General features: G+C 41.3%; 1 protein-coding gene and 1 long non-coding RNA gene across 2 annotated transcripts in view; one reads left to right on the plus strand and one right to left on the minus strand.

Annotated features, from left to right (window-relative positions):
• LOC123870691 (ataxin-2-like protein) overlaps positions 1–22746 on the minus strand; it is a 42755-nt gene extending 20009 nt beyond the window's left edge. Inside the window, exons 1-7 of the mRNA XM_045914064.1 lie at positions 22139–22746; positions 17342–17495; positions 3248–3428; positions 2373–2622; positions 1365–1542; positions 867–1037; positions 259–473 (exon numbers count right to left, since the gene is read on the minus strand). Of these exons, the coding sequence (XP_045770020.1) occupies positions 259–473; positions 867–1037; positions 1365–1542; positions 2373–2622; positions 3248–3428; positions 17342–17495; positions 22139–22176 (1187 nt within the window). The 5' untranslated portion in view covers positions 22177–22746. The remainder of the gene's footprint in view (positions 1–258; positions 474–866; positions 1038–1364; positions 1543–2372; positions 2623–3247; positions 3429–17341; positions 17496–22138) is intronic.
• On the plus strand, positions 4063–20906 carry LOC123870693. The gene is made up of 3 exons (XR_006797123.1): positions 4063–4073; positions 14589–14592; positions 20760–20906. It is a non-coding gene; the product is annotated as an uncharacterized LOC123870693 (long non-coding RNA).
• Positions 22747–22888: the final 142 nt, after the last annotated feature.

A 22888-nucleotide genomic window follows, 5' to 3' on the forward strand; every position in this document is an offset into this window, starting at 1 on the left:
GACAATATTACCGCGGTGTAATAATGTACAGCGACATCTATAATTTGGTTTTGATAACTTTTGTCCTGAACATGCCGACCACCAAGAACAAGAGGAAATGTGATATAAGTTAATACTAACTAATAAGGGCATGCAGCAGTAGATACACTATCATATTAACTGTTGATGAAAATGATTGATGGTAATATTGTCAGCATCTTTGCCTTTATAGAAAACTAGAATGACTTCTATTAGGGGTAACCAGGCGGGTATACTCACTGCGCGTGTGCGGGATGTGCGGAGTGCGGCGCGTGTGGGTGCGGGTGGTGCGGAAAGGGCGGCGCGTGTGGCGCGTGGTAGCCCGCCGCCTGCGCCGCGTAGCTCTTTGCTCCACTCCCGGGCCCCGCGCTCGCGCCTGCGTTGGCCGGGTTACTTGGCGGGCCCGGGTTGGGCACGCTCGGTGGGGTTGCGTTTGTTGACACTGGGCTTTGCACCTAGGGACAAAGATAACTAAGATTTCCAATTCACAAAAAATATTTGAAACATATTATCTACTTCAGCTCACACACAAATAGGGGAAAATATATTTTATTTACGGTGTCACAGTGGGAATCAAAACTTTGAAATGGAAGTGCTATTTTCATAAAAACGGTTTTTGAGTTTATAAAGTAATGTTTCTATAGTAATATTTCTATGCTAAGTAGGACCAAGGTTTTTAATTTGATCCTACATAGCAAACTTTTCTTTTTTAGAAACATCTGTTTTTCTAAATTTCCAGTTTGTTTAATGATAATTCTTAAAATATTTAGATTTTTTGTAGTTAACAGCTTTTTAGATATATCACGGCAGCATGTAGTGTGTGTGTGTGTGTGTGTTAGTGTTGTTACCGGTTGTTCCTCTGGTCGCCTGTCGGAGGGGGGTGTGAGGTGGTGTCGCGGCGGGCGGTGCTCCTTGTCTTTGGGTGGCGCGTGCGCAAAGGCCGGCGGCTTCGCACCGCCGCCGGCGCTCGGCGACGCGCCTCCGCCGTTATTGTTCGTAGGCTTTACTAGTTTACCAGTCTGCAAGCAGATAAATCGTGTATATTTTTTTAACTATACAGGATTACTTTTCAATCTGCAAACCAAATATAGCCAATCCGTTCATCTGTTTTCAAATAATGCAGTTACCAAGGAACAGCATTTAATTTTTATTGACCGAATGGGGTTGAAGATTTTGGGTTGTTATTGATACTGTGCTGTTGCTACTTTTATTTTATTGAAGAGTTTCTTTTGGACGGTTTTCTTGTTTCTGACTGGCCGAAACGACGGGTCTCTCGATCCTCTAGCTTCGAAATGTCAAAGCCACTAAAAATGACGTACATAGTGTTAGCGACGATATAAGTTTACCTGCATATTCTTTCTCTTGTTGGGTATGACGTATTTGCCGGAGTCGGGCGCGGCGGCGGGGCGCACGACGGCCGCGAACCTCTCCTCCTCGTCACCGTTCTCGAGCTCGATACGAGCCTTGTACGACGGCGTGCTCTCTATCTCTGCGGCGATCTCTTCAGCTTTGGCTTCTGCGTCCCTGCAATACGAGATGACATTCAGAAAAGATGATCCAGTGTTACAAGCAGTGTTACTGTCTTCTATCTCTTGGTGAGCATACCGTTCACCAAGAACATGTGGATTGTAAGATGGCACTACATAATAGGGGTGTCTAACGGTGGAAACATACGGTACGAGAAAATATTCAGAAAATATGATCCAGTGTTAAACAGTGCTACTGTGATGTTACAACGTATAGCGACATCTGTGATTTGGTTGTATGAATTACAAGTGTAAATTAAAAATTTATAACACCCCCGACAAGTGAAGGTTACAGTAATAACTAGAAAAGAGCTGATAACTTTCAAACGGCTGGACCGATTTTCTTGGATTATAGCTAAGAACACTCTCGATCAAGCCACCTTTCAAACAAAAAAAACCAAATTAAAATCGGTTCATTAGTTTAGGAGCTACGATGCCACAGACATATACACAGATACACAGACACACAGATACACAGATACACACGTCAAACTCATAACACCCCGCTTTTTGTGTCGGGGTTTAAAAATGACTTTTGTCGTTAACATGCCGCCCACCAAGAAAAAGTGGATATATTATAAGATGACGCCACCTTATAGGGATGTCCAACTGTGGATGAGATTTATCACTTATTCATGAGTCCTGATGCCCAAGAGTTCGTACACTTGGACTTTTTATTAAATTCCATTGGAAATTTTTGACTATCGTGAATTTTTGAAAGTGAATGATCGTAAGTACGGCGTATACTGGCGTCCAGGCGTTGTCGCGGTGGTCGAGCAACGGGTGTCGTCGAGCTGATTGTACCAACAGTGGGAGAACAATAGTCACCTATAATCCTGAGTGTCCTTCCTCTGCAGCGGCAACGTGTACCCAGCCAGCGAGTGGTCGTATGTGCTATGAACGCCGTACACTTCCTCGTTTCTGCGGAACATGTCGTTGGCGTCCCAGCCGTTGGCGCGATGGTCGAGCTCCAGCTCGTCGAGCCGCGCGTCGCCGTTGAGGGAGGGCGTGTCACCGGTCTCCACCTCGCACCCGTCCCACGGCTCTAAGTGCCTTTCTTCTGCCGACCGACCGTTACCTGGAAATGGAACATGACATCTACAAAAAACTGCTAGAGAAGTTGTCTGACACATGTTACTTATTAGTCCTTGGAACGTGAAATACTGGTAGTCCGATCGTGTGAACTTTGCACCACTTTTCCCTGCCAAACTCCAGGAAAATTATAGGCAACTCAAGCGACGTTTTGTATTAAGGCGCTTTTGGAGTACAGCTTGAGGCCTGTAATAAATCAACTTCTTAATCAATACATCAACCTAAGCTAATAATAAATCAACCCAACCAATGGCTCTATCAGTCTGAAACACATGAGGACTTGAGGAGCTCCTAAGTACGTAGTTCGCATGGAGAATACATCTTCAGGCTTGAAGATCAACTGTTCGACCACTACATCAACCTAACTGGTTTATATTTTATATACTAGAGGATGCCCGCGACTTCGTCCGCGTGGAGTTAGATATTTATAGATCCCGTGGGAACTGTTTGATTTTCCGGGATAAAAAGTAGCCTATGTCCGTCCCCAGGATATAAGCTAACACTGTACCAAATATCGTAAGAATCGGCTGCACTGTTGAGCCGTGAAAAGGTAGCAGACAGACAGACAGACACACTTTCGCATTTATTAGTATGGATTATAAAAGTCTCACCATTAAACTTATTAGATATAGCGCTATCAGTCTGGAACACGTCGTGTGTGGCGTACTCCAGGTCCGCATCCTTGGCTCGGATGAGAACTACATCTTGAGGCTTGAAGATCAACTTCTCAACTACTGAGTCTACTGCTACTACGCCTTCTTGGTCGACGCGGTGCGCCACTTCTAATACAATCTGTAAACAAACATTTTTTAAATAAAGGGTAAGTTTAAATCTGGTTTAATTTGTCTACCCTGGTTTCTAATGCTTTCTTTTTCAGTCATCTTTATGAAAAACTTGGCAATGTAATACGTGTATATTGGTAATGTCTGTTGTATACAATCTCTTAACAAAAAAATCAAAATCATTTATTCAAAATAGGTAACACCTTTTGTTTGTCCGATTTTTTAGATTTGAAAGATGATAATAGTGATGATAATAAATTACTTAAACTTAAAACTAAAGATACGAGGGTTCCAAAAATAACATCTACACCTGTTGAAAGGAAAGATTAAAGATCTGGTAATTTAATAAAGAAATTTCGTACTACTGAACTAGCCACACTATCTGTCTATTCAAGTTGCCCTAATAATAGGCACCAATTAAAAATTTAAAGAGTCTCTTAAAACAAGAACAAATATTTGCACCTACATTGAAATCTGTTGTAACTAAATACCGCACGAATTTGGTACCTACAAAGAGAAACCTGATATTTTAATTTCAGACTAGCTTCAGACCTTTTTACATTAATTTGCTGATAAAAAGAGTAAGGACACGTAAAAACACGGGTATTCGTATTCCAGACATGTAATACAAAAAGTTTAGTGAAACGTCTAGCGAGTAACGAGTGCGTTGCTCTACGGGGCCATAGAACGTTTGCCGACCGTAAGGGCTTGTCCATATGATAGGCGTTAGGCTTTGTTCACACCAAACGGATAGTCAGCGGCCGACTTTGAGTAGATTCACTGTGAACGTAATGTCAGAATGTCAGACTAGGGTTCCGTACCTCAAAAGTAGAAAAGGAACCCTTTTAGAATCACTTTGTTGTCTAGCAAAAAAACCTATAGGGTACTTCCCGTTGACCTAGAATCATGTTTGGCGGGCAAGTAGCACACTTAAGGGGAAAAATCCGAAAACCGCGAATTTGTGGTTACATCACAAAAATAAAACAAAATGTGTTCATGAACAACTAAGTACAATGAGAGGGCTTTACATGTACATTCTAAAAAAAATATCATTTAAAAAAAATCATCATTAAAAAAAAATTAAAATGTGTTTCAATTTTCAAAATAAGATAACTATACCAAGTGGGGTATCATATGAAAGGGCTTTACTTGTACATTCTAAAACAGATTTTTATTTATTTTCATGCATAATAGTTTTTGATTTATCGTGCAAAAGGCAAAATGTGAATGTATAGGTAGTATAGGTAGGTACTGTATTTCTTAAAATAATAATATTTTATTACCTTAAATGATTGATTTGATTGATTGTTTTATTGTTACTAAATTTTACCAGACAGACAGTGAATTGTTATCTTGATTCTAGATAAAAAATATGCATTTGTGAGTAAGCACTTAGGAAAATTTAAACGATTGCCCAAGAAAGGTTGTTGACTTGTGACGATAAAATAATGGCTTTGATATTATGACGGTCACTGAAAGTTGTGAAACACAACAGTTAAGCAAGGTTAATCTAAGGCTTGATTTTGACTTTACTCAGACTTAAGACACTGTTAAAACGAGACAGCGTTACATAGCTGGCATAAATCTGTCTCGTTTTAATTGAAACTTAAGTCTTAGCAAAGTCAAAATATGCTCTATAGATTTCAGCCTTAGGGTTCACATGACGATCATGACGACATTAGATACTAACTAGACAACGAGAAACGAGTGTGTACTTGGGATAGTTTTGTCGCTGAGCTATGAGCGAGTGTGCGAGTGCGGCATGTAACTACCAACGCTTTCTTACCTGTAAGCTTTCATACATTTCATTTCTCGGATATAAATTAGGGCCTGCGCAGACGAGGGACTTTTGTCCGCGGAGGACAAAATCATCAAAAAGAAAATTTTTATTCAATTTTCAAAACAAATCAATTATTTCTTTGAAATACTTGGGTCAAAATAAGCTCACTTCAGGTCCGTAAGCTCACAATCTCACGTACAAACATTTTGACCAGACCAAAATACTGGCCACAATGATAAGGACAAAAAATAATCATTCGGCACGTTCTAATATGAGCTTAAATGCATTTAGCTATCTCGCTCTATAAGTAAGTCACAATAAGGCACCTCCTCCAGGTATTTGTTCTGAGGTCGATGTCCTATTCGGGAGCTTTTTGTACGGGGTACTTTTAGCCCCTAATATAATATTTTGTCTGACAAAAAAGTACCCCGAGGACTGCCCCTCGTCTGTGCAGGGCTTTAGAGAAGCCTTCTTTTTGTGTACATACACTAAAGATATTACATGCTCTTACAGAATCAGCAATTAATCTTAGTCTAGACTTTCAATTTTCTAAGTAGCGGCCGTCGTAATAACACGTACAACATGAGCGATTATAGCTAATTATAGCTCTAGGTAACTAGTAACGCACTATAATCAGGTAATTAGGTATTTTAATTGCTTAATGTCACTAAACTTAGAATTCGAAACCCATAAACTAGATAACTAGTGAATTGTTCATGTTTAGTAATAATGGTCATGCCTAATTTTCTTTGTAGTTTTCTATTCCGAAGTAGGTAAGTACATAAAGTCAACTATGTACCTAAATTGATAAGTCTGAAAATAATGTTACATTTAAACCGTGTGTGGTTTCAGCTGATGTTTTCCACATAAAAGATTAAAAGAAAAAGAAAGATACAAAAAGATTGTAAAAAAATGTCTTTACTTTTCAACTGAGTTTTATTTAAAGATTGTGTACTGCCGAAAAGCGGTGTTAGGTAGCTTGAAAAGCTGAAATTTTGTACAGCAGCGGTTCCCTTCATTATGTAGGCAAGGAATAAAGCCCAATTTTTCAAAATTCCCACGGAATAGAGAATAACAAGTGTAAATTAAAAATTTATAACACTCCCGACAATAGCGAAGGTTACAGTAACTAGAAAAGAGCTGATAACTTTCAAACGGTTGAACCGATTTTCTTGGATTATAGTTAAGAACACTCTCGATCAAGCCACCTTTCAAACAAAAAAAACTAAATTAAAATCGGTTCATTAGTTTAGGAGCTACGGTGCCACAGACAGATACACGGATACACCGATACACAGATACACACTTCAAACTTATAACACCCCTCTTTTTGGGTCGGGGGTTAAAAAGGATTTATATTATCATCGGGAGAAGCCGCGGGCGGTAACAACTGTCAATTTTTTTAATCTGAAAAAAATCCGTGATTTGATACCACGCGGTGCGCGGTGTTGAATTCGCGCGGATATTTTGTGCAGTATGGAACTGTATGGCGCTCAACACATTAAGTGCGTGCAGGTGAAATCCGCTGAAAATAAATCGCGCAAATAAAAATAATGAGAATAAACATCGCTGTGCGGGCTAGGCCTTAGAAAGACGTACCGTCTATTACAAAATGCAATCACAAATCTCATAATAAAAGTCAAACAAAAGTGGTCTCTGTAAATTTATAACCAACCACATCCTTTTTTAACGGTTTTTTGTGAACCATTCGTGAACTTAACCTTTTGAAGGACTAATAACTTATACCTACCTCTCAAGTCAAGTTCAAACTTCTTATAACAAAGTTCTTGTTGGTAAAATTAGGGCGACAACGGTTTTATTTTTAGGGTTCCATCGTTCATTCTGGTTCCATACATTCGAGTGAAAAAAAAAAAACCGGTCAAGCGCGAGTCCGGTTTTATTTTTAGGGTTCCATCGTTCATTCTGGTTCCATACATTCGAGTGAAAAAAAACCGGTCAAGCGCGAGTCAGACTCCCACACAAAGGATTCCGTTACGACTTGCAACGGGTTGACGTGATTTTTGCAAGAAATTGTTACAGACCTGGAGAGTGTGACAGGCAAATTTTTATCCCGGAAAATCAAAAAATTATATGTTTCTAAAACACCTCAATAAGGGTTCCAATGGGATTTTTGAAAACCTAAATCCACGCAGACGAAGTCGCGGAAAATATAGTATAGTTTAAAGATATGATCCATCTATCGATAAGATGAGAAACTACATAGCAAACCGCTAAAGTTAAGCAATATATAGCCTAGTGGTTAAACCGTCGGCTTTCTATTCCGGGGATTTGGGGTTCGGTCTAACTTTTCGACGCCATACAAATATATATGACTTGCTTCATCAGTAAGGGTCTAAGGCTAAAGTCTTTGAGCGTATTTTGGGGCCGTCCATTAATCACGTGATAGTTTTTTTGGCATTTTTAACCAAAGGGATTTTTGGCATTTTTAGAATAACCAAAAGGTAAACTTCGTGAGGGAACCTGTATGCATAATGTTATCTAAGTTGTGTATCTGTCAATTCACACTTGGTTAGCGTGGTGGATTGTGGCCTAAACCGTTCTCATTCTGAGACGAGGCCCATGTAGTGGTGGTCGATGAATTGAGATGATTTCGTAATTTGCTATCTTAGGTCACTGGAATTTCACCCTAAGGGCCCATTTTTCAATCGTCAAATAACTTTTATTTAACTAACTTTTGTAACATTATATATACCTGCTGTTATAGGGAACATTAATTAACAAACAAATAATAAATAAATAAAATATTATTTAAAAAAATACTTAAGATAATTTTTTGTTCTAAAATAGTTCACGAACTGATTGAATAAATCAATCTTGAATCTGAGGAATTTTGAGGTTTTTACAGATTCTGTATAGGAAATCGTCAAAACATTAAACTTATTCCTCAGATAAAAGTTATTTGACGATTGGAAAATCGGCCCTTAGAACTTAAATTATTGATTTCATAGAATTATTTTAGGAGTACTTAGTCGAAAAAGCGCGTATCGCATGATCCCTCAACCTGGCATACCTGGCATCCCTCCCTGGATACCCGGCGTGGCAGAGCTAGTTAATGATCTGGGTTTCAACCAGAACATTCGCTAGTTCAGCTATACGAGGCACCCTTCATGCAACCGGGCGGGTCGGCGGAGTTGCGGATCGCCGGTGTCCCCAGGACCCTGGACAAGAAGGAACTGCTCGGGTACCACCCCCAACACCCGAGCAGGGTCCCAGAAACCCTTTTCCCGTGCTCCCCTAGACCTCTAATCCAAACCCAATAACCAATCACACAATTCCTGAATATAACCCTAAAACTCCAGCACACTCCACACTCACCTACACACAGAGACACACACAAACACCATACAATTAACACACAATTCTCAAATAATGGCGGATCTCAACAAACGTACAAGTCTCCTGGTGGGTAGCGGCTTACCACCCAAATCCCACCCTGGCACCCAGGCGACGTCTACGGACGGCGCCCAGGGCCCAGGCTGCCCCATCGTATCAGGAGGGGGCAAAGACCCGCTCAACCTTGAAACGACGACCTCAGCAAGCCACTTGGACATGTCCTCCCTGGCCGCAGTGATCCCTGCGCCTGCTAGCGCAAGCGCATGGACGCTCGTGGCCCCAAAACAACGGAAGAAAAAGAAGGGGAACAGGACAGACAGACGGACAGGAAAACGGACTACGACCAACGCTAACGGACAAACGGAAATAACGAGTAACAAACGGACTGACGGTAGGGAAAACGGAGGCGGGAAGCGGGAAGAACCCGACTGCCCAACCGCGGACGCCAGCAACTTGGCCGGGGGAAGCAAAAGTAAAAACACAGGACGACCCCCACTAAGTGGCGGTCGGACTGTCGTGGACACCAGCGCAACCCCTGGCTGTTCCGCAGGCGAAAAGGCGAGCGGGCAGGAATCGGCATCAGAACGCAACCCACATGCCTCGGGTGAGTCGAGCACCACCACCGTCAGGGCTGGGCAAACCGTAGCCAAGGACAGGGGGAACGAAGGTGGTCGCACTGATCCCGACGAGAACCCAATCCAGGCGCGGGGCGCAACGGGCCCAGGCGGATCCAACACCGCTCGACCCCCAATGACAACAACAACAACAACAACCACCAAACAAACTAATACAACAAACACAGACGCCCCCAAGACCCCTAAACCACCTAAACCGCGGGCACACCCACGGTTTAGGAAGCGGAACAGGGGGACGACAAAAGACCGACAGGACAATCCCGGGACATCATCGAGTCAGACTAAAAAAAGAGACCGACTTGACGACACAATCTCACCCCGGGGGGAACACAAACGCCCACGAACTGATAACAGACACACCCGAGATGCGAAGGGCTCCTATGCTACGGCAGCCCAATCGCACTTGAGTGTGGCTGTTACCACCACTCCTAGAGTAGACCTAACGCAAGAAGAGGCAAACGCAATACAGGGTCAGATACAGAAGGCGATTTTCGCGGCCTGTATCGAGCCCTTGGCACCAGGTCAGACCCGATACGCCCCGGCGTTTGAGGGCAAGGCCTTCCTCAGTGAAGGTGTACTGAAGATGTGGTGTCACGACGACCGTGCCTTTACCTGGCTCACAAACGTGGTGCCAAAACTGACATCGCCCAGAAGCGGAACGGGGTTGACTGTGATACGCCAGACCGAAATACCAGTTAGGGTTAGGTCGGGACTCTACGTCCCGGACTATGATGGGGAGATAGGCCAACTGCACCAGGTCCTATCTCACCAAAACCCTTGGTATGGAGTCTCGCAGTGGACCCTGTTCAGTTACCAACGAACAACCAGCAGTCCTCCTGGGGTGTTCCTAATACTAGGAATCCCCAACGAGGAGCTGCCAATAATAATGGCGCGCGGCAGGAAGGTCGCCTATTCCACGGGCTCTATCTACATCCGGTTCTTCACGAGTGAAGGACTAAGCGATGTACCGCCCGGGCATAGCTTAGCGCCTGAAACTCGGGAGGAGACGGATGCGGATGGGGCCATGGATGTGGATAGACCAACCTGCCACCCCCAAAGAACACCTGAGCCTTCCGTGAGCACTGTCCTTGACAACATCGAGGAAGTGCTAGCGGACTCCCGTCTCAACACACAACCGCGGGAGAATAAGGCGACACAAGACGCTCAAGACACAACCGTCCCCGCCGAATAACCACCGGCATAGAGGGCGACGTAACAATAAAAATAATCCAGACCAACCTCCAGCACAAACATCTCGCCACGGCCACACTACGAAGACAGCTGGAGGTTGAAGCCGAGACCATCGCACTGATCCAGGAGCCGTGGGTCAGGGGTAAAACCATATGCGGTTTCGGAAGCTGTAATGGTAAGATCTATTCTCACAGCAATGACGAAGCACCAAGAACATGCATTTACATTCCACGCTGTATTACAGCGTCATTACTAACACAATACTGTTCCAGAGATCTGACAGCAGTCAAAATAAAAAACGGAATACAACAGGGCGTGGGACTACCACCAAAGCCACTGGTCGTAGCCTCACTCTACATGCCCATAGAAGGCCGAATACCTTCAAGAGAACTAGTGGACCTCACAACACACTGTGAGGACAACGACATAGATCTAATTATCTCTGTCGATAGCAACGCACATCACAACCTGTGGGGATGCACAGCCAACAACAAAAGAGGTGAGAATCTCATAGATTTTCTACTAACAACCAACCTAACGATCACTAACAAAGGCACTGAACCGACCTTCGTGTCGAGTAGGTACCAAACCATAATCGATCTAACCTTAGCGTCAACCAGAGCTGCAGACCAAGTAAAGAACTGGCATGTCAGCGACGAGCCTTCGCTCTCCGACCACAGGCGGATATGCTATGAGCTAGATCTGATTATAACCCAACACGCACCAAGGAGAAACCCAAGGAAAACCAACAGGATAAAGTACAAAACCTTGCTAACGCAACGGATAGGTACAAAAAAACCTAAAGACATCGATGACATCGACAACATCGAAGAAAACGTTAACAAACTAACGGAGTACATTAAGACAAGTTATGAACAAGCTTGCCCCCTGAAGAAAATCAACACAAACCGACTGTCAAAAAACAGCTGGTGGGGCCCTGATCTGGAAAGAATGAGGAAAAACCTCAGACATCTTTTCAACAGAGCAAAAAATACCAGACAAGAACAAGATTGGGACAACTACAAGGAAGCCCAATACAAGTACAACAAACGCGTCCGAGAAAAGGAACAAACCTCGTGGCAAAAGTTTTGTACAAGCATAGAGTCGAACGACACTGCAGCTCGCATACGTAAGATTCTAGCAGACGACAACACTCGCACACTCGGTTCGCTGAAGAAAGCTGACGGAACGTACACCAAGGATGACAAAGAGATAAGCGAAACGCTTATTGAAACGCATTTCCCTGGCTGTAGAATTGTAGATTCAACAGACTGGGTACACAACCTAGGAAACCATCCCACAGACGAGGATTGGGATCTTGCCAACAACACAGTCACGCGAGATAGAATCAGCTGGGCTATCGACACCTTTCACCCTTTTAAATCAGGGGGGACCGACAACATTTTCCCTGCACTTCTACAATGGGGAAAACCTCAACTTACACCATGGCTGGAAATAATATACAAGGCCTGTTTAGCATATAAATATATCCCAACAGCCTGGAGAGAAGTAAAGGTGGTCTTCCTACCAAAACCTGGAAAGAGTGACTACACTTTGCCAAAGTCCTTCAGGCCTATCAGCCTTACATCATTTCTACTGAAAACTCTCGAAAGACTGGTTGATCGGTCTCTCAGGGATGGAACCTTAAGACATATACCCCTACACTCACATCAACATGCTTACAGCACTGGCAAATCAACGGAAACCGCTCTGCATTCCGTTGTGGGCAAAATTGAGCACAACCTAGAAAACAAACTATCAACACTGGGTGTCTTCATTGATATCGAAGGAGCTTTCGACAAGACAACCTTTGATAGCATTGACAGAGCCTTGGGACGATACAAGGCGCCAGGAACTATACGCAGCTGGATAAGAGCATTATTAGAACTAAGAATCATACAACTAGACATCAATGGAGTCACAAAAGGCATAGTAGCGAGAGGCTGCCCTCAAGGAGGTGTCCTATCACCAATCTTGTGGAACCTTGTAGTTGACGACTTGATAAACAAACTAAATACAAGCGGTTTTTACACCATTGGTTATGCTGATGATCTCACCATCTTAATCAGTGGCAAACTAGAGAATACACTATATGAAGTCATGCAACGGGCATTGCGCTTAATCGAAAGATGGTGCAATGAAAATGAACTTACTGTAAATCCAAAGAAAACAGAGATGATTCTGTTTACTAACAAAAGGAAAATAGAGCTAACCAAACCACCAACTTTGTTCAACACAAGCCTTAGACTATCCACTGAGGTAAAGTACCTTGGTGTGACTCTTGACAGCAAGCTCAGCTGGAAAAGGCATACAGAAGATAAAATTAATAAATCGCTTACGATACTAAACCAATGCAAACGCATGCTGGGGAAAAAATGGGGGCTCAAACCAAAGATAATGAAATGGTTATACCTAACGGTAGTAAGAAGCTCATTAACATATGCTGCCTTGATATGGTGGCCGAGAACTCTCCTTACGACCGCCCAGCATGAATTACAGAAATTCCAACGACAAGCATGCCTCGCCATTACAGGCTGCATGAGTACCACACCAACAACAGCACTTGAAATTATACTGGGGATCCCACCCCTGTACTTACAAGTCAGAGAAGAAGCAACGCTCGCAGCCTTGAGACTGAAAACCTCAGGTCTATGGAAAGAACAGAACACAAGGCACACTAAAATTCTAGTGCAAAGCATAACAAAAGAACCACGCCTGGAGTGGAAATGCGATAGAACCAGGAAAAAATACATACTGGACAAATCATACAGAATAAATCCAGAGATAAACATAGATCCGAAGCCAACACAAGATGCAATAGAAGTGTACACCGACGGATCCAAAACAAAAACTGGCACAGGAGCAGGGGCCTACTGCCAAGAACTAAACATGAGAATAAGTCACGCACTCGGTAAGGACAACTCTGTCTTCCAAGCAGAGTGTGTAGGCATTACAACTGCAGCCATAGCAATGGCAAACCGACAGGTAACAAATTTTAAGATAAACATTAACTCGGATAGCCAAGCTGTTCTCAAAGCTTTGGCTAGATTTTCGACAACCTCTGAACTCATACAAGACTGCCACAAGGCTCTGGAAACACTCGCCATGTCGAATGACATCACCCTACGGTGGGTCAAAGGACATGATGGGGACCAGGGAAACGAGGCAGCGGACGCTTTAGCACGCAGGGCTACGACGCTGAAGGTGACAGGGCCAGAGCCTATGGTACCCATACCCTTCAGTGAGTATAAAACTTGGTTACACGAACTAACACTTAAAGAGCATTCTCATCTATGGGCAAACGCAACTGACTGCAGGCAAGCCAAAGAGGCTTTCCCTAACATAGATATACGACAAACTAACAAACTACTCCGCCTGGACAAAGGTAAACTTAGGAAGGTGGTGGGACTCATAACAGGGCATAGCCCACTAAACAAACACCTTTTCGTTATAGGTGTTACCGACAGTCCTCTGTGCAGGGCCTGCATGGAGGTCGATGAAACACCGACGCACGTGCTCCTGGAGTGTGCAAGCGTGGCAGAACATCGAGAACGCCATCTGGGATCCCCAACCTCACTTCGTGAAGCCCTCGGCAACCTGGGCGGTCTACTTGGCTTCTGGAGCGAGCTTGGATGGCTGGAGTGAAGACTTCGGCGGGGAGGGGCAACGCACGCACAACAGACGGAAACGTTTAAGTGCGGAAACCAGCCCAGAGAGAGAAGAAGAAGAAGAAGATCCCTCAACCTTTCCGCGCACGACACAGCTCGATGAACGATAAACTCTGTTACAACATTGTAATTTTTAGGGTTCCTCACCTCAAAAGGAAAAAAGGAACCCTTATAGGATCACTTCGTTGTCTGCCTGCCTTTCGTGTCTATAAATTCGGAGGGAATCAAAACCTATAGGAGCTTCCCGTTGACCCAGAATCATGAAATTTGGCAGGTAGCATTGTCTTATAACACAATTAAAGAATAAATCTTAAAACCGTGAATTTGTGGTTACATCACAGAAAAATTATAGATTTGTGTTAGCGACCAAATTAGTTTACTAAATCACAGCAAGATGGCACTGCCCGTCATTAACTTGCAAATTTTTAGTATACTGGTTTGCGATTTCTTGTACGATGGTGCGGAACCCTTCGTGTGCGAGTCCGACTCGCACTTGACCAGTTTTTTCATCGATAATGTTATCTGTTTTATACGGCAGGAAGTGAAGTACCTTCCTAATTCCTATGTATAATGCATTATTATAACGCTAGCGTCCGCCCACGGCTTCGTTCTGCAAAAACACAAATCCTCCTTATCTCGTAGGAATTTCGAAAAATTCGGGCTAAAGGTCCAAATGCATTTGCGCTGCGCTGCGCAACGCGACGCCACGCGGCAGCTTCTTGCTCCATACAAACTCATATAAACTACTAGCTGATGCCTGTGACTTCGTTCGCGTCGATATAGGATTTTTAAAAATCCCGTGGGAACTCCTTGATATTCCGGGATAAAAGTAGCCTATATGTTAATCCAGGATATAATCTATCTCCATTCCGTCCAGTAGTTTTTGCGTGAAAGAGTAACAAACATATACACTGTAAGGTTATTTTTAAAATTGATTTGAGTTGTCAGAAATAATATAAAATTATTAATTTATCTAATGCAGGTAGTTTGATAAAATCGATATTTCGCTCATTCGATGTCATACAATCTGTTACTAGGAGGCCGACAAGTTTGAACTTGCATAAATACGGGTGTTTTGAAGGTTTTAGTTCAGTCTCCTTCTGAGATTCTGAGCGATATCGCATATTTTCGGTATTTGGGTTGTGAACTGGATAATTAGATGTTGTGATAGCAATCACGCTCTAATTAAATTATTTATTTTGGCATTAGTTTGTTTAGATTAAAACTCTCGGATAACCTTGCACATTAAACTTGTGTTTTTTTTGTGTTGGTTTTGGAGAGGACATTCCAATAATTCGATAAAAATATTTAAATAATACCTGCTTTTCTGAGTGACGCCAATAATTCAGAAGCGGGACGTGTCTCATGTTGCCTTAATTTCGCTTTGGTATCTTTTTGTAAACAACCCACATTTGATTAAAATTTTTATTGAGTTTGATTTGGTGATTAAAATTTTAAGTTTTTTTTTAAAGAATTTAGTCTTTTGTGAAGTGGAAAGTAATTTGCAATAAGTGGTTCAGATTTTGTATACATCGAATGAGAAGTTAGTCGTTTGGATTTATTGTTGACTTGATATTAAAACTGAGAGTTCGGCAGTTCAAGGGTAGGTTTTAATGATTTGACGCAGGGCAGGATAGCCCATGATTTGTATTTGACTTAGGGCAAGGAAGCCCGCGACTGACATGACAAGATAGATTAGAAACACGAGGACGTGTTAAATTCAGGACGGCCGAACTGTAAGGTTATTTTTAAAATTGATTTGAGTTGTCAGAAATAATATAAAATTATTAATTTATCTAATGCAGGTAGTTTGATAAAATCGATATTTCGCTCATTCGATGTCATACAATCTGTTACTAGGAGGCCGACAAGTTTGAACTTGCATAAATACGGGTGTTTTGAAGGTTTTAGTTCAGTCTCCTTCTGAGATTCTGAGCGATATCGCATATTTTCGGTATTTGGGTTGTGAACTGGATAATTAGATGTTGTGATAGCAATCACGCTCTAATTAAATTATTTATTTTGGCATTAGTTTGTTTAGATTAAAACTCTCGGATAACCTTGCACATTAAACTTGTGTTTTTTTTGTGTTGGTTTTGGAGAGGACATTCCAATAATTCGATAAAAATATTTAAATAATACCTGCTTTTCTGAGTGACGCCAATAACACATACACACAAACTTTCGCCTTTATAATATTAGTGCGAAGTGTGATAATGTGAAGTGTCATAAATATATGACGTGCAGCATCGCGCCGCGTCACGCAGCGCAGCTCAAGTGCGTTGACACTTTCATTTCTTGTCTACCTGCCTCGGATCGGATGAATGCGTAATCGCTTTTATCATTTTCTGAGAGGAGCCCCGTGCTTAATACTGGACCAGCGATGAGATGATATTTTTGCGTGGACGTAAAGAAATAGGTAAAGAGCGCGAATCAAAATGCGTGTATTGATCCGACCCACTTTTGGCAGCAGTGGCATCGTGGATAACGCTCGGCTGCATACAACTTCACAAGTGTAACTAATAGATACCTACTTTAACTTCTCTCAAATAAGAACCGCATTGTCTGAAAAATTCATGTGAAAGTATGGCGTTCGTCACTCGTTCGAGTCAGCTAAATCTTGGACTTTGTAATCTTAATAATCATCATTATCAACAATGGACGTCTATGTCCACAGCTGGACATGGTCTCCCACACGCCACGGTCATGTGCCACCACCATCCATCAAGCGGCTCCCTTTTTTTTTGGAATCAGAAAGTTAAAAAATAATAATAGAAAAAGTGGACAGGGAAGCACTTATCTCTATATATAATAGATTGCTTTAATATTTTTAGGAACATATAATATTAAAAATCCCAGACAACTTCTAAGCTCCGTGAAGATTTGGAGGTTGAAGATTCGTGCACACAGAGGCATGCGCCACTACTGGGGCCTCCATGTCAGGCGTCAGCACACTAAGACCACTGGCAGACGTGGTAGAACTGTTGGTGTGTCTAAGAGGTATTCTGAGTAATTAAAAAAACCGGCCAAGTTCAAGTCAGACTCGCGCACCGAGGGTTCCGTATCCAGGTAATTTTCCGACATTTTGCATGATAAATCAAAAACTATCATGCATCAAAATAAATAAAAATCTTTTAAGATCCAACATTTTGGGATTCAACATTTTGGCAATTGAAATTCAACATTTTGGAAATTGAAATTCAACATCTTGAGAATCCAACATTTTGGGATTCAACCTTATGAGAATTCAACATTTTGAGCCTGAGGGAAAAAAATTATATATGGATGGGCTCACCTCAAACTGAGAGCTGAAGGTCTTAAAGACGCCTTCCCACAGGTTGCCCGACTGCGTGAGCACCTGCACTATGTCGCCCACGAGCGCGGTCGCCGCGTGCATGTAGTGCGCGTTGTTGTACACGCCCTCCGCCACCACGCGGCCTCGGGGAGATCTGTGGGGGACCACCTTTACTTCAATACGGGATCAGGAAATCATAATGTTTGACATTAAAAAAAAGTTGAAAAAAAAATCCATACTTCCATACTACTATTATAAATGCGAAAGCGTGTCTGTCTGCTACGTTACGGACGGACATAGGCTACATTTTATTCCGGAAAATCAAAGAGTTCCCACGGCAACCTTAAAGGCCCATCCATGTGTTTAACCGACTTCTATGAAAGGCACAGAGGTAGCTTACACCCCAGAAATTGACTTTGGCAACTTTTGTCCCACAAAAGCAAAGAGTTCCCACGGGATTTTTAAGAAACCTCAACAGTTTAATGGCTCAACGGTTATATGAGCCGACTGTAATCCGAAAGGTAGGCGGTTCGAACCCCACTTGGAGAGGAGAGAGGAATGTTAGTCATGATAAAATTGGTTAATATTCTTAAAAAAAAAAAAACTGGAAAACTTATCATAGTTTCAGTATTTTATTTTGTTGTTTCTTGAATTCTTGACATGCCCATACTATACGTATGTAGTAAGTACGAACAGTACATTTCAAGTACTTACGAAGTTCTCGTACAGTAGTTAGTGAAATAGACCAGAAATAATTATAATACTCGCAGTGCCGAAGTGGCAGACGCCCGCGGACTTAGCGCTTCAATGGGAAATGATGCTCATTAGGAATTCGTGAATATTTAATTTTTTCTAATGGGTCAAGGCCCGATCTATGCAACATGTGCTCTCGATCTCAAACACGGTACTCGTTAACTTTTAAAGGTTCCGTACCCGATGGGCACGCATCTATCACTTTTCAGAGTAATGTGCATTTAAAAAACCGGCCAAGTGCGAGTCAGACTCGCGCACTGAGGGTTCCGTACTCGGGTATTTTTTCCAACATTTTGCACGATAAATCAAAAACTATTATACATAAAAATAAATAAAAATCTGTTTAAGGATGTAAAGGAAAAGGGCCTTTCATATGATACCCCACTTGGTATAGTTATCTCATTTTGAAAATTAAAACACATTTTAATTTTTTTTTAATGATTTAACCACAAATTCGCGGTTTTCAGATTTATTCCTGTACTTGTGGTATAAGACCTACCTACCTACTAAATTTCATGATTGTAGGTCAACGGGAAGTACCCTATAGGTTTCTTGACAGATAGACAGACAGACAGACGGACGGACGGACGGACGGACGGACGGACTAACGGACGGACAGACAGACAGGTGAAGGAAAACATCGTTAGGAAACCTGCTTGCAACAGTTCGCTGACTGGCAGCTAAGAATAATTAAGAGTACAACTTCTATATGGCTGCCTAATCGAATAATATTCAAGCATCAAACACATTCAAAAAGTCCTGCTGTTCTCGCCTCTCATCAATAGCCTCATTTCCTTTACAACATCCTTTGGTACAAGGACTCACTTCGTCACGGGAGCCGAAAATTATACCTAAGTACGACGGCAGGCTCTTCAATGGCTTTTGCTAGCATCACTAATGAGAGAGAGACAGAGATAAAAGAGATTTCTTCTTTCTCTAGCTCTTATCCCTTGCTCTTTCATTTGGGGCAGGGCGTCGTCAGAACTTTCTGCCCTGAGTTGTCTTTGTGGAATGTCAACATTCAAATGCTGCACCTAATTACTTTTCTTTTGCAGGGTTCAACACTACTAAATAACGATTTTTTCAAAAGACTATGAGCGAGAGAGAGAGAGATAAAAGAGATTTTTTCTTTTTCTCTCAATCTTATCCCTTGCTCTTTCATTTGGGATGAGGCCTCCCAGAACTTTCTGCCCTGGGTTGTCTTTGTGGAATGTCGACATTCAAATGCTCTACCTAATTGCTATTCTTTTGCAGGGTTCAACTCTACTACATAATGAATTTTTTGAAAGACGGATCTAAAAATACTGCTTTACAAAATGTTCAACCATTATTCTCATCACCTTAATGGCAGTCAGACAGGGAAGTGAATTTTTGTTTGATTTTGGTTTTCGAAGAATACCAAATATATATAATACTTCCTTTAGTAATTTTCCATCTTTTCAAGTAAATTTTAAGAGTATAATTATTTCACTAGTCGTAGGATAATTTTGTTCATAAAACAACTACTTGTAGCCATCTGGATATTTCCTAAAAACAATTTAAAAAATTTAGTATTATACTAAATAATTATTATTATAATTACAGAGGATGGCTATTTGTGTAATATATAATTGATGTTAGTAATTAAATGTTCTGAACAATAAAGGAATAAAGGAATAAAAAATAAATACCACTTCCTTATGCTGTGAATCCTTATCATCATCATCATCTCAACGCGTCACCGGCATACTACTGAGCATGGGTCTCCTCTAAGAATGACAAGAGTTTAGGTTATTATTCACCATGCTGCCCAAGCGCCAATTGGCAGAGTTCAGATACTTTAAGAACATTATGGAGGACTCATGGCATACAGGTTACCTCGCGACATTTTCCTTTCCCATTAAAGTGAATTGTGGATATAGATAAATAGATTGAAAAAATACTGTATTTAACATAAGATGAAGAATCCATATCCATACTAATATTATAAATGTGAAAGTGTGTCTGTCTGCTACCTTTTCCCAGCCCAACAGTGTAACCGATTCTGACGAAATTCGGTACAGGGTTAGCTTATATCCCGGGGACTGACATAGGCTACTTTATATCCCAGAAAATCAAACAGTTCCCATGGGATCTATAAAAATCTAAATCCACACAGATGAAGTCACAGGCATCCTCTAGTAAGAAATATAGGTAACTTATTACTTCAAATTATGTATGCAAAGGCAAGTTACATCTGAGTATGTTGACCTAGCCAAAGTGTCAAGTGAATTCAATGAAAAGAAAGCATCAGCAAGTTTAAGTTCAAGAAAAATCTGACTTAACGTTTTACATTTACAAACAATTAGAATATTGAATGCTAAATCAGCAAGGATGCTCCCGTTTGATTTAAAATACTGAGAATGATATTGATACATGTGAAGATGAAAACTTTGTGAGGAAACCTACATGCCTGAGTTTCAAATTAAATCAAATGTTCTTAAAGGTGTGTGAAGTCTGCATTTGCCAGTGTGGCAGACTATGGCCTAAACCCTTCTCATTTTGAGAGAAGACTTGTATTCAGTAGTGGGCCAGCGATGTGTTGATCATGATAATGACTGAGAATGATACAGTTAAAGAAAACAAAATACTGTGGCTAATTCTGCTGTATCTAATCTCTAAACTTAACTAAATTGATGGGACTAAGATTGTGCTCTATGGAGCTGACTTTGACTATGCTCAGACATAAGACACTGATAAAACGAGACAGCATTATACTGCTGGCATAAATCTGTCTCATTTTAACTGAAACTTAAGTCTAAGCAAAGTCAAAGTGTGATCTGTAGATTTCAACCTAAATCTAGTGCTATCCTTTTTTGAGGGGGTTGTGAAAGAGATAGCAATTACATTAAGTGTTGTCAATTTAATTTAGTTTGGAGATTGTGTACTACAGAATTAGCTATATTGTTGCAGTACCTTGCAATAAATATAATGCATCAAGCTTTAAAAAGAGATGGTAATAGACAGGTGTGCATACTTAGAGTGTCGCCACTGTGTCCACACTATGTGACATTTTGTCACTGACTTGTAACTCTCAACAATAGACACCATAACTAGCTATACAAAGCTGATTATCTCTTTCTAAAGGTCTATGTGTAATATTTAAGCAAATTTACTGTAGCTAGTTCTTCGACTAAGGGCCTACACATTGGAGGAATGGACAACAGGGAATTTTTAATTTATCAATTGAATTTAATATTTATCGGAGCATTGCAGCATAGATTTCTCTGAAGGCTCATTCTGATTTGTATTATATTTTGTTACAAAAATATAAACAAATGATATAGGTTTTCATTTGTCAATTTAGTTTAGGGATTGTGTACAACAGAATTAGCTGCATTGGAAGTGATTCTAAACAAGATGACCATTAAGTAATTTGTTTAAGTATGGATGACTACAAGATAAATTAATTTTAACCATTTCTAATGAATGTTCAACTACTTAATGTGGAAAAAAGTGTAATTATGAAATTGGTGAGTTATGGAGAGTTGCCAACCTGTTAATTTACTTCCAGTAACTGAGCCTGAGCTACCCATGCTAATATGAAACAACAATCAAGAAAATAGAACCTCAAAGCGATGCATGTTCAAAGGTTATAGTGTCAAATGTATGGAGATCAATCACCTAGGACTAAGATTAATACTGATAGTGTTTATTGTTTGGGTGAGAATGAGTGATAAAGATTAACTACTGGGTGCTGGTATCGGTCCAAGCACGGGGATCAGCTGTTCGCACGCAGCTATATTAATCGTCATGAGTACACAGCAAAAGTAGGCCAAACATCTAGATTAGAGCGTACACGAACGCGGAGCGGAGAACGGCGCGCCGCAACCCGCGGCCGAACCGTACCGCACCAAATCACAACCGATCCTAAACATTGTTTACAAATCCTTTGTGATCGCGCTATCGGAACGATGTCAACGTGACAACGCCGATGCTGAAAATTCGTTAAGTGCGGGACCGTGCCCGAATAACAAAGACATGTCATCTCCACACTGAAAGTTGGTGTACATAAACTGGCATTACCTCGGCGGCCCTTGGCGATTTTTTCGTTTGTTGTTCATATCTCCTTCGCCCGACTGCCCCGGCGGGTAGGCACCTTCTCGTCTGCGCGTAGGGACCGGAATTTTGGCTAATTATCACTTCTTTCTTTTACAACACAGTCCTTTCAACTTTCGCGGATGCACAAAACTGCAGTTGAATTAGGAGTTAGCACTCGAAATGCGACAACAGGGATGCATCGATTTCACTAAAGTTGTTTGACGTTTGCCAACAAATATAAATTAAAATATATTTGAGTACAAAATCGCAGTTCGATTTATTCTCGGGCTTTAATCCCAAAAAATAAACGGGTTGGCAGATTTCTCGTGCCTGCAATCAGCGCAGGAATACAACATGGCGCTGTGACGTATTCGTCAAAAGTATTGCAAAAAAATCCAAATGTCCTTTGTCGAATATAAGAGACACCAATAAAAGTTTGTTTATTATTTTTATAATATTTGAAACACTTTTCTTTTAATTAATATCTGACATAGAGATACAACGATAATTAAGATTTATGATTGACCCACTTCCACTTCAGAACTTTCAATATGGCGGATACCTATAATTCTTTGTAAAATGTTGCTAGACTTTAGGAAACTATTAGAGAAACTACCAATAAAAACAAAATTCTATTAAAAGTTATTGATTTATGATTATTTTGCTTACTAGAATTCCTATGTTTTCATTTACATTTTAGTATTTCAAGGTGATGCATCGTAGTACCTATTTATT

Source organism: Maniola jurtina, chromosome 13 (assembly GCF_905333055.1).
Source record: "Maniola jurtina chromosome 13, ilManJurt1.1, whole genome shotgun sequence".
NCBI lineage: Eukaryota > Metazoa > Arthropoda > Insecta > Lepidoptera > Nymphalidae > Maniola > Maniola jurtina.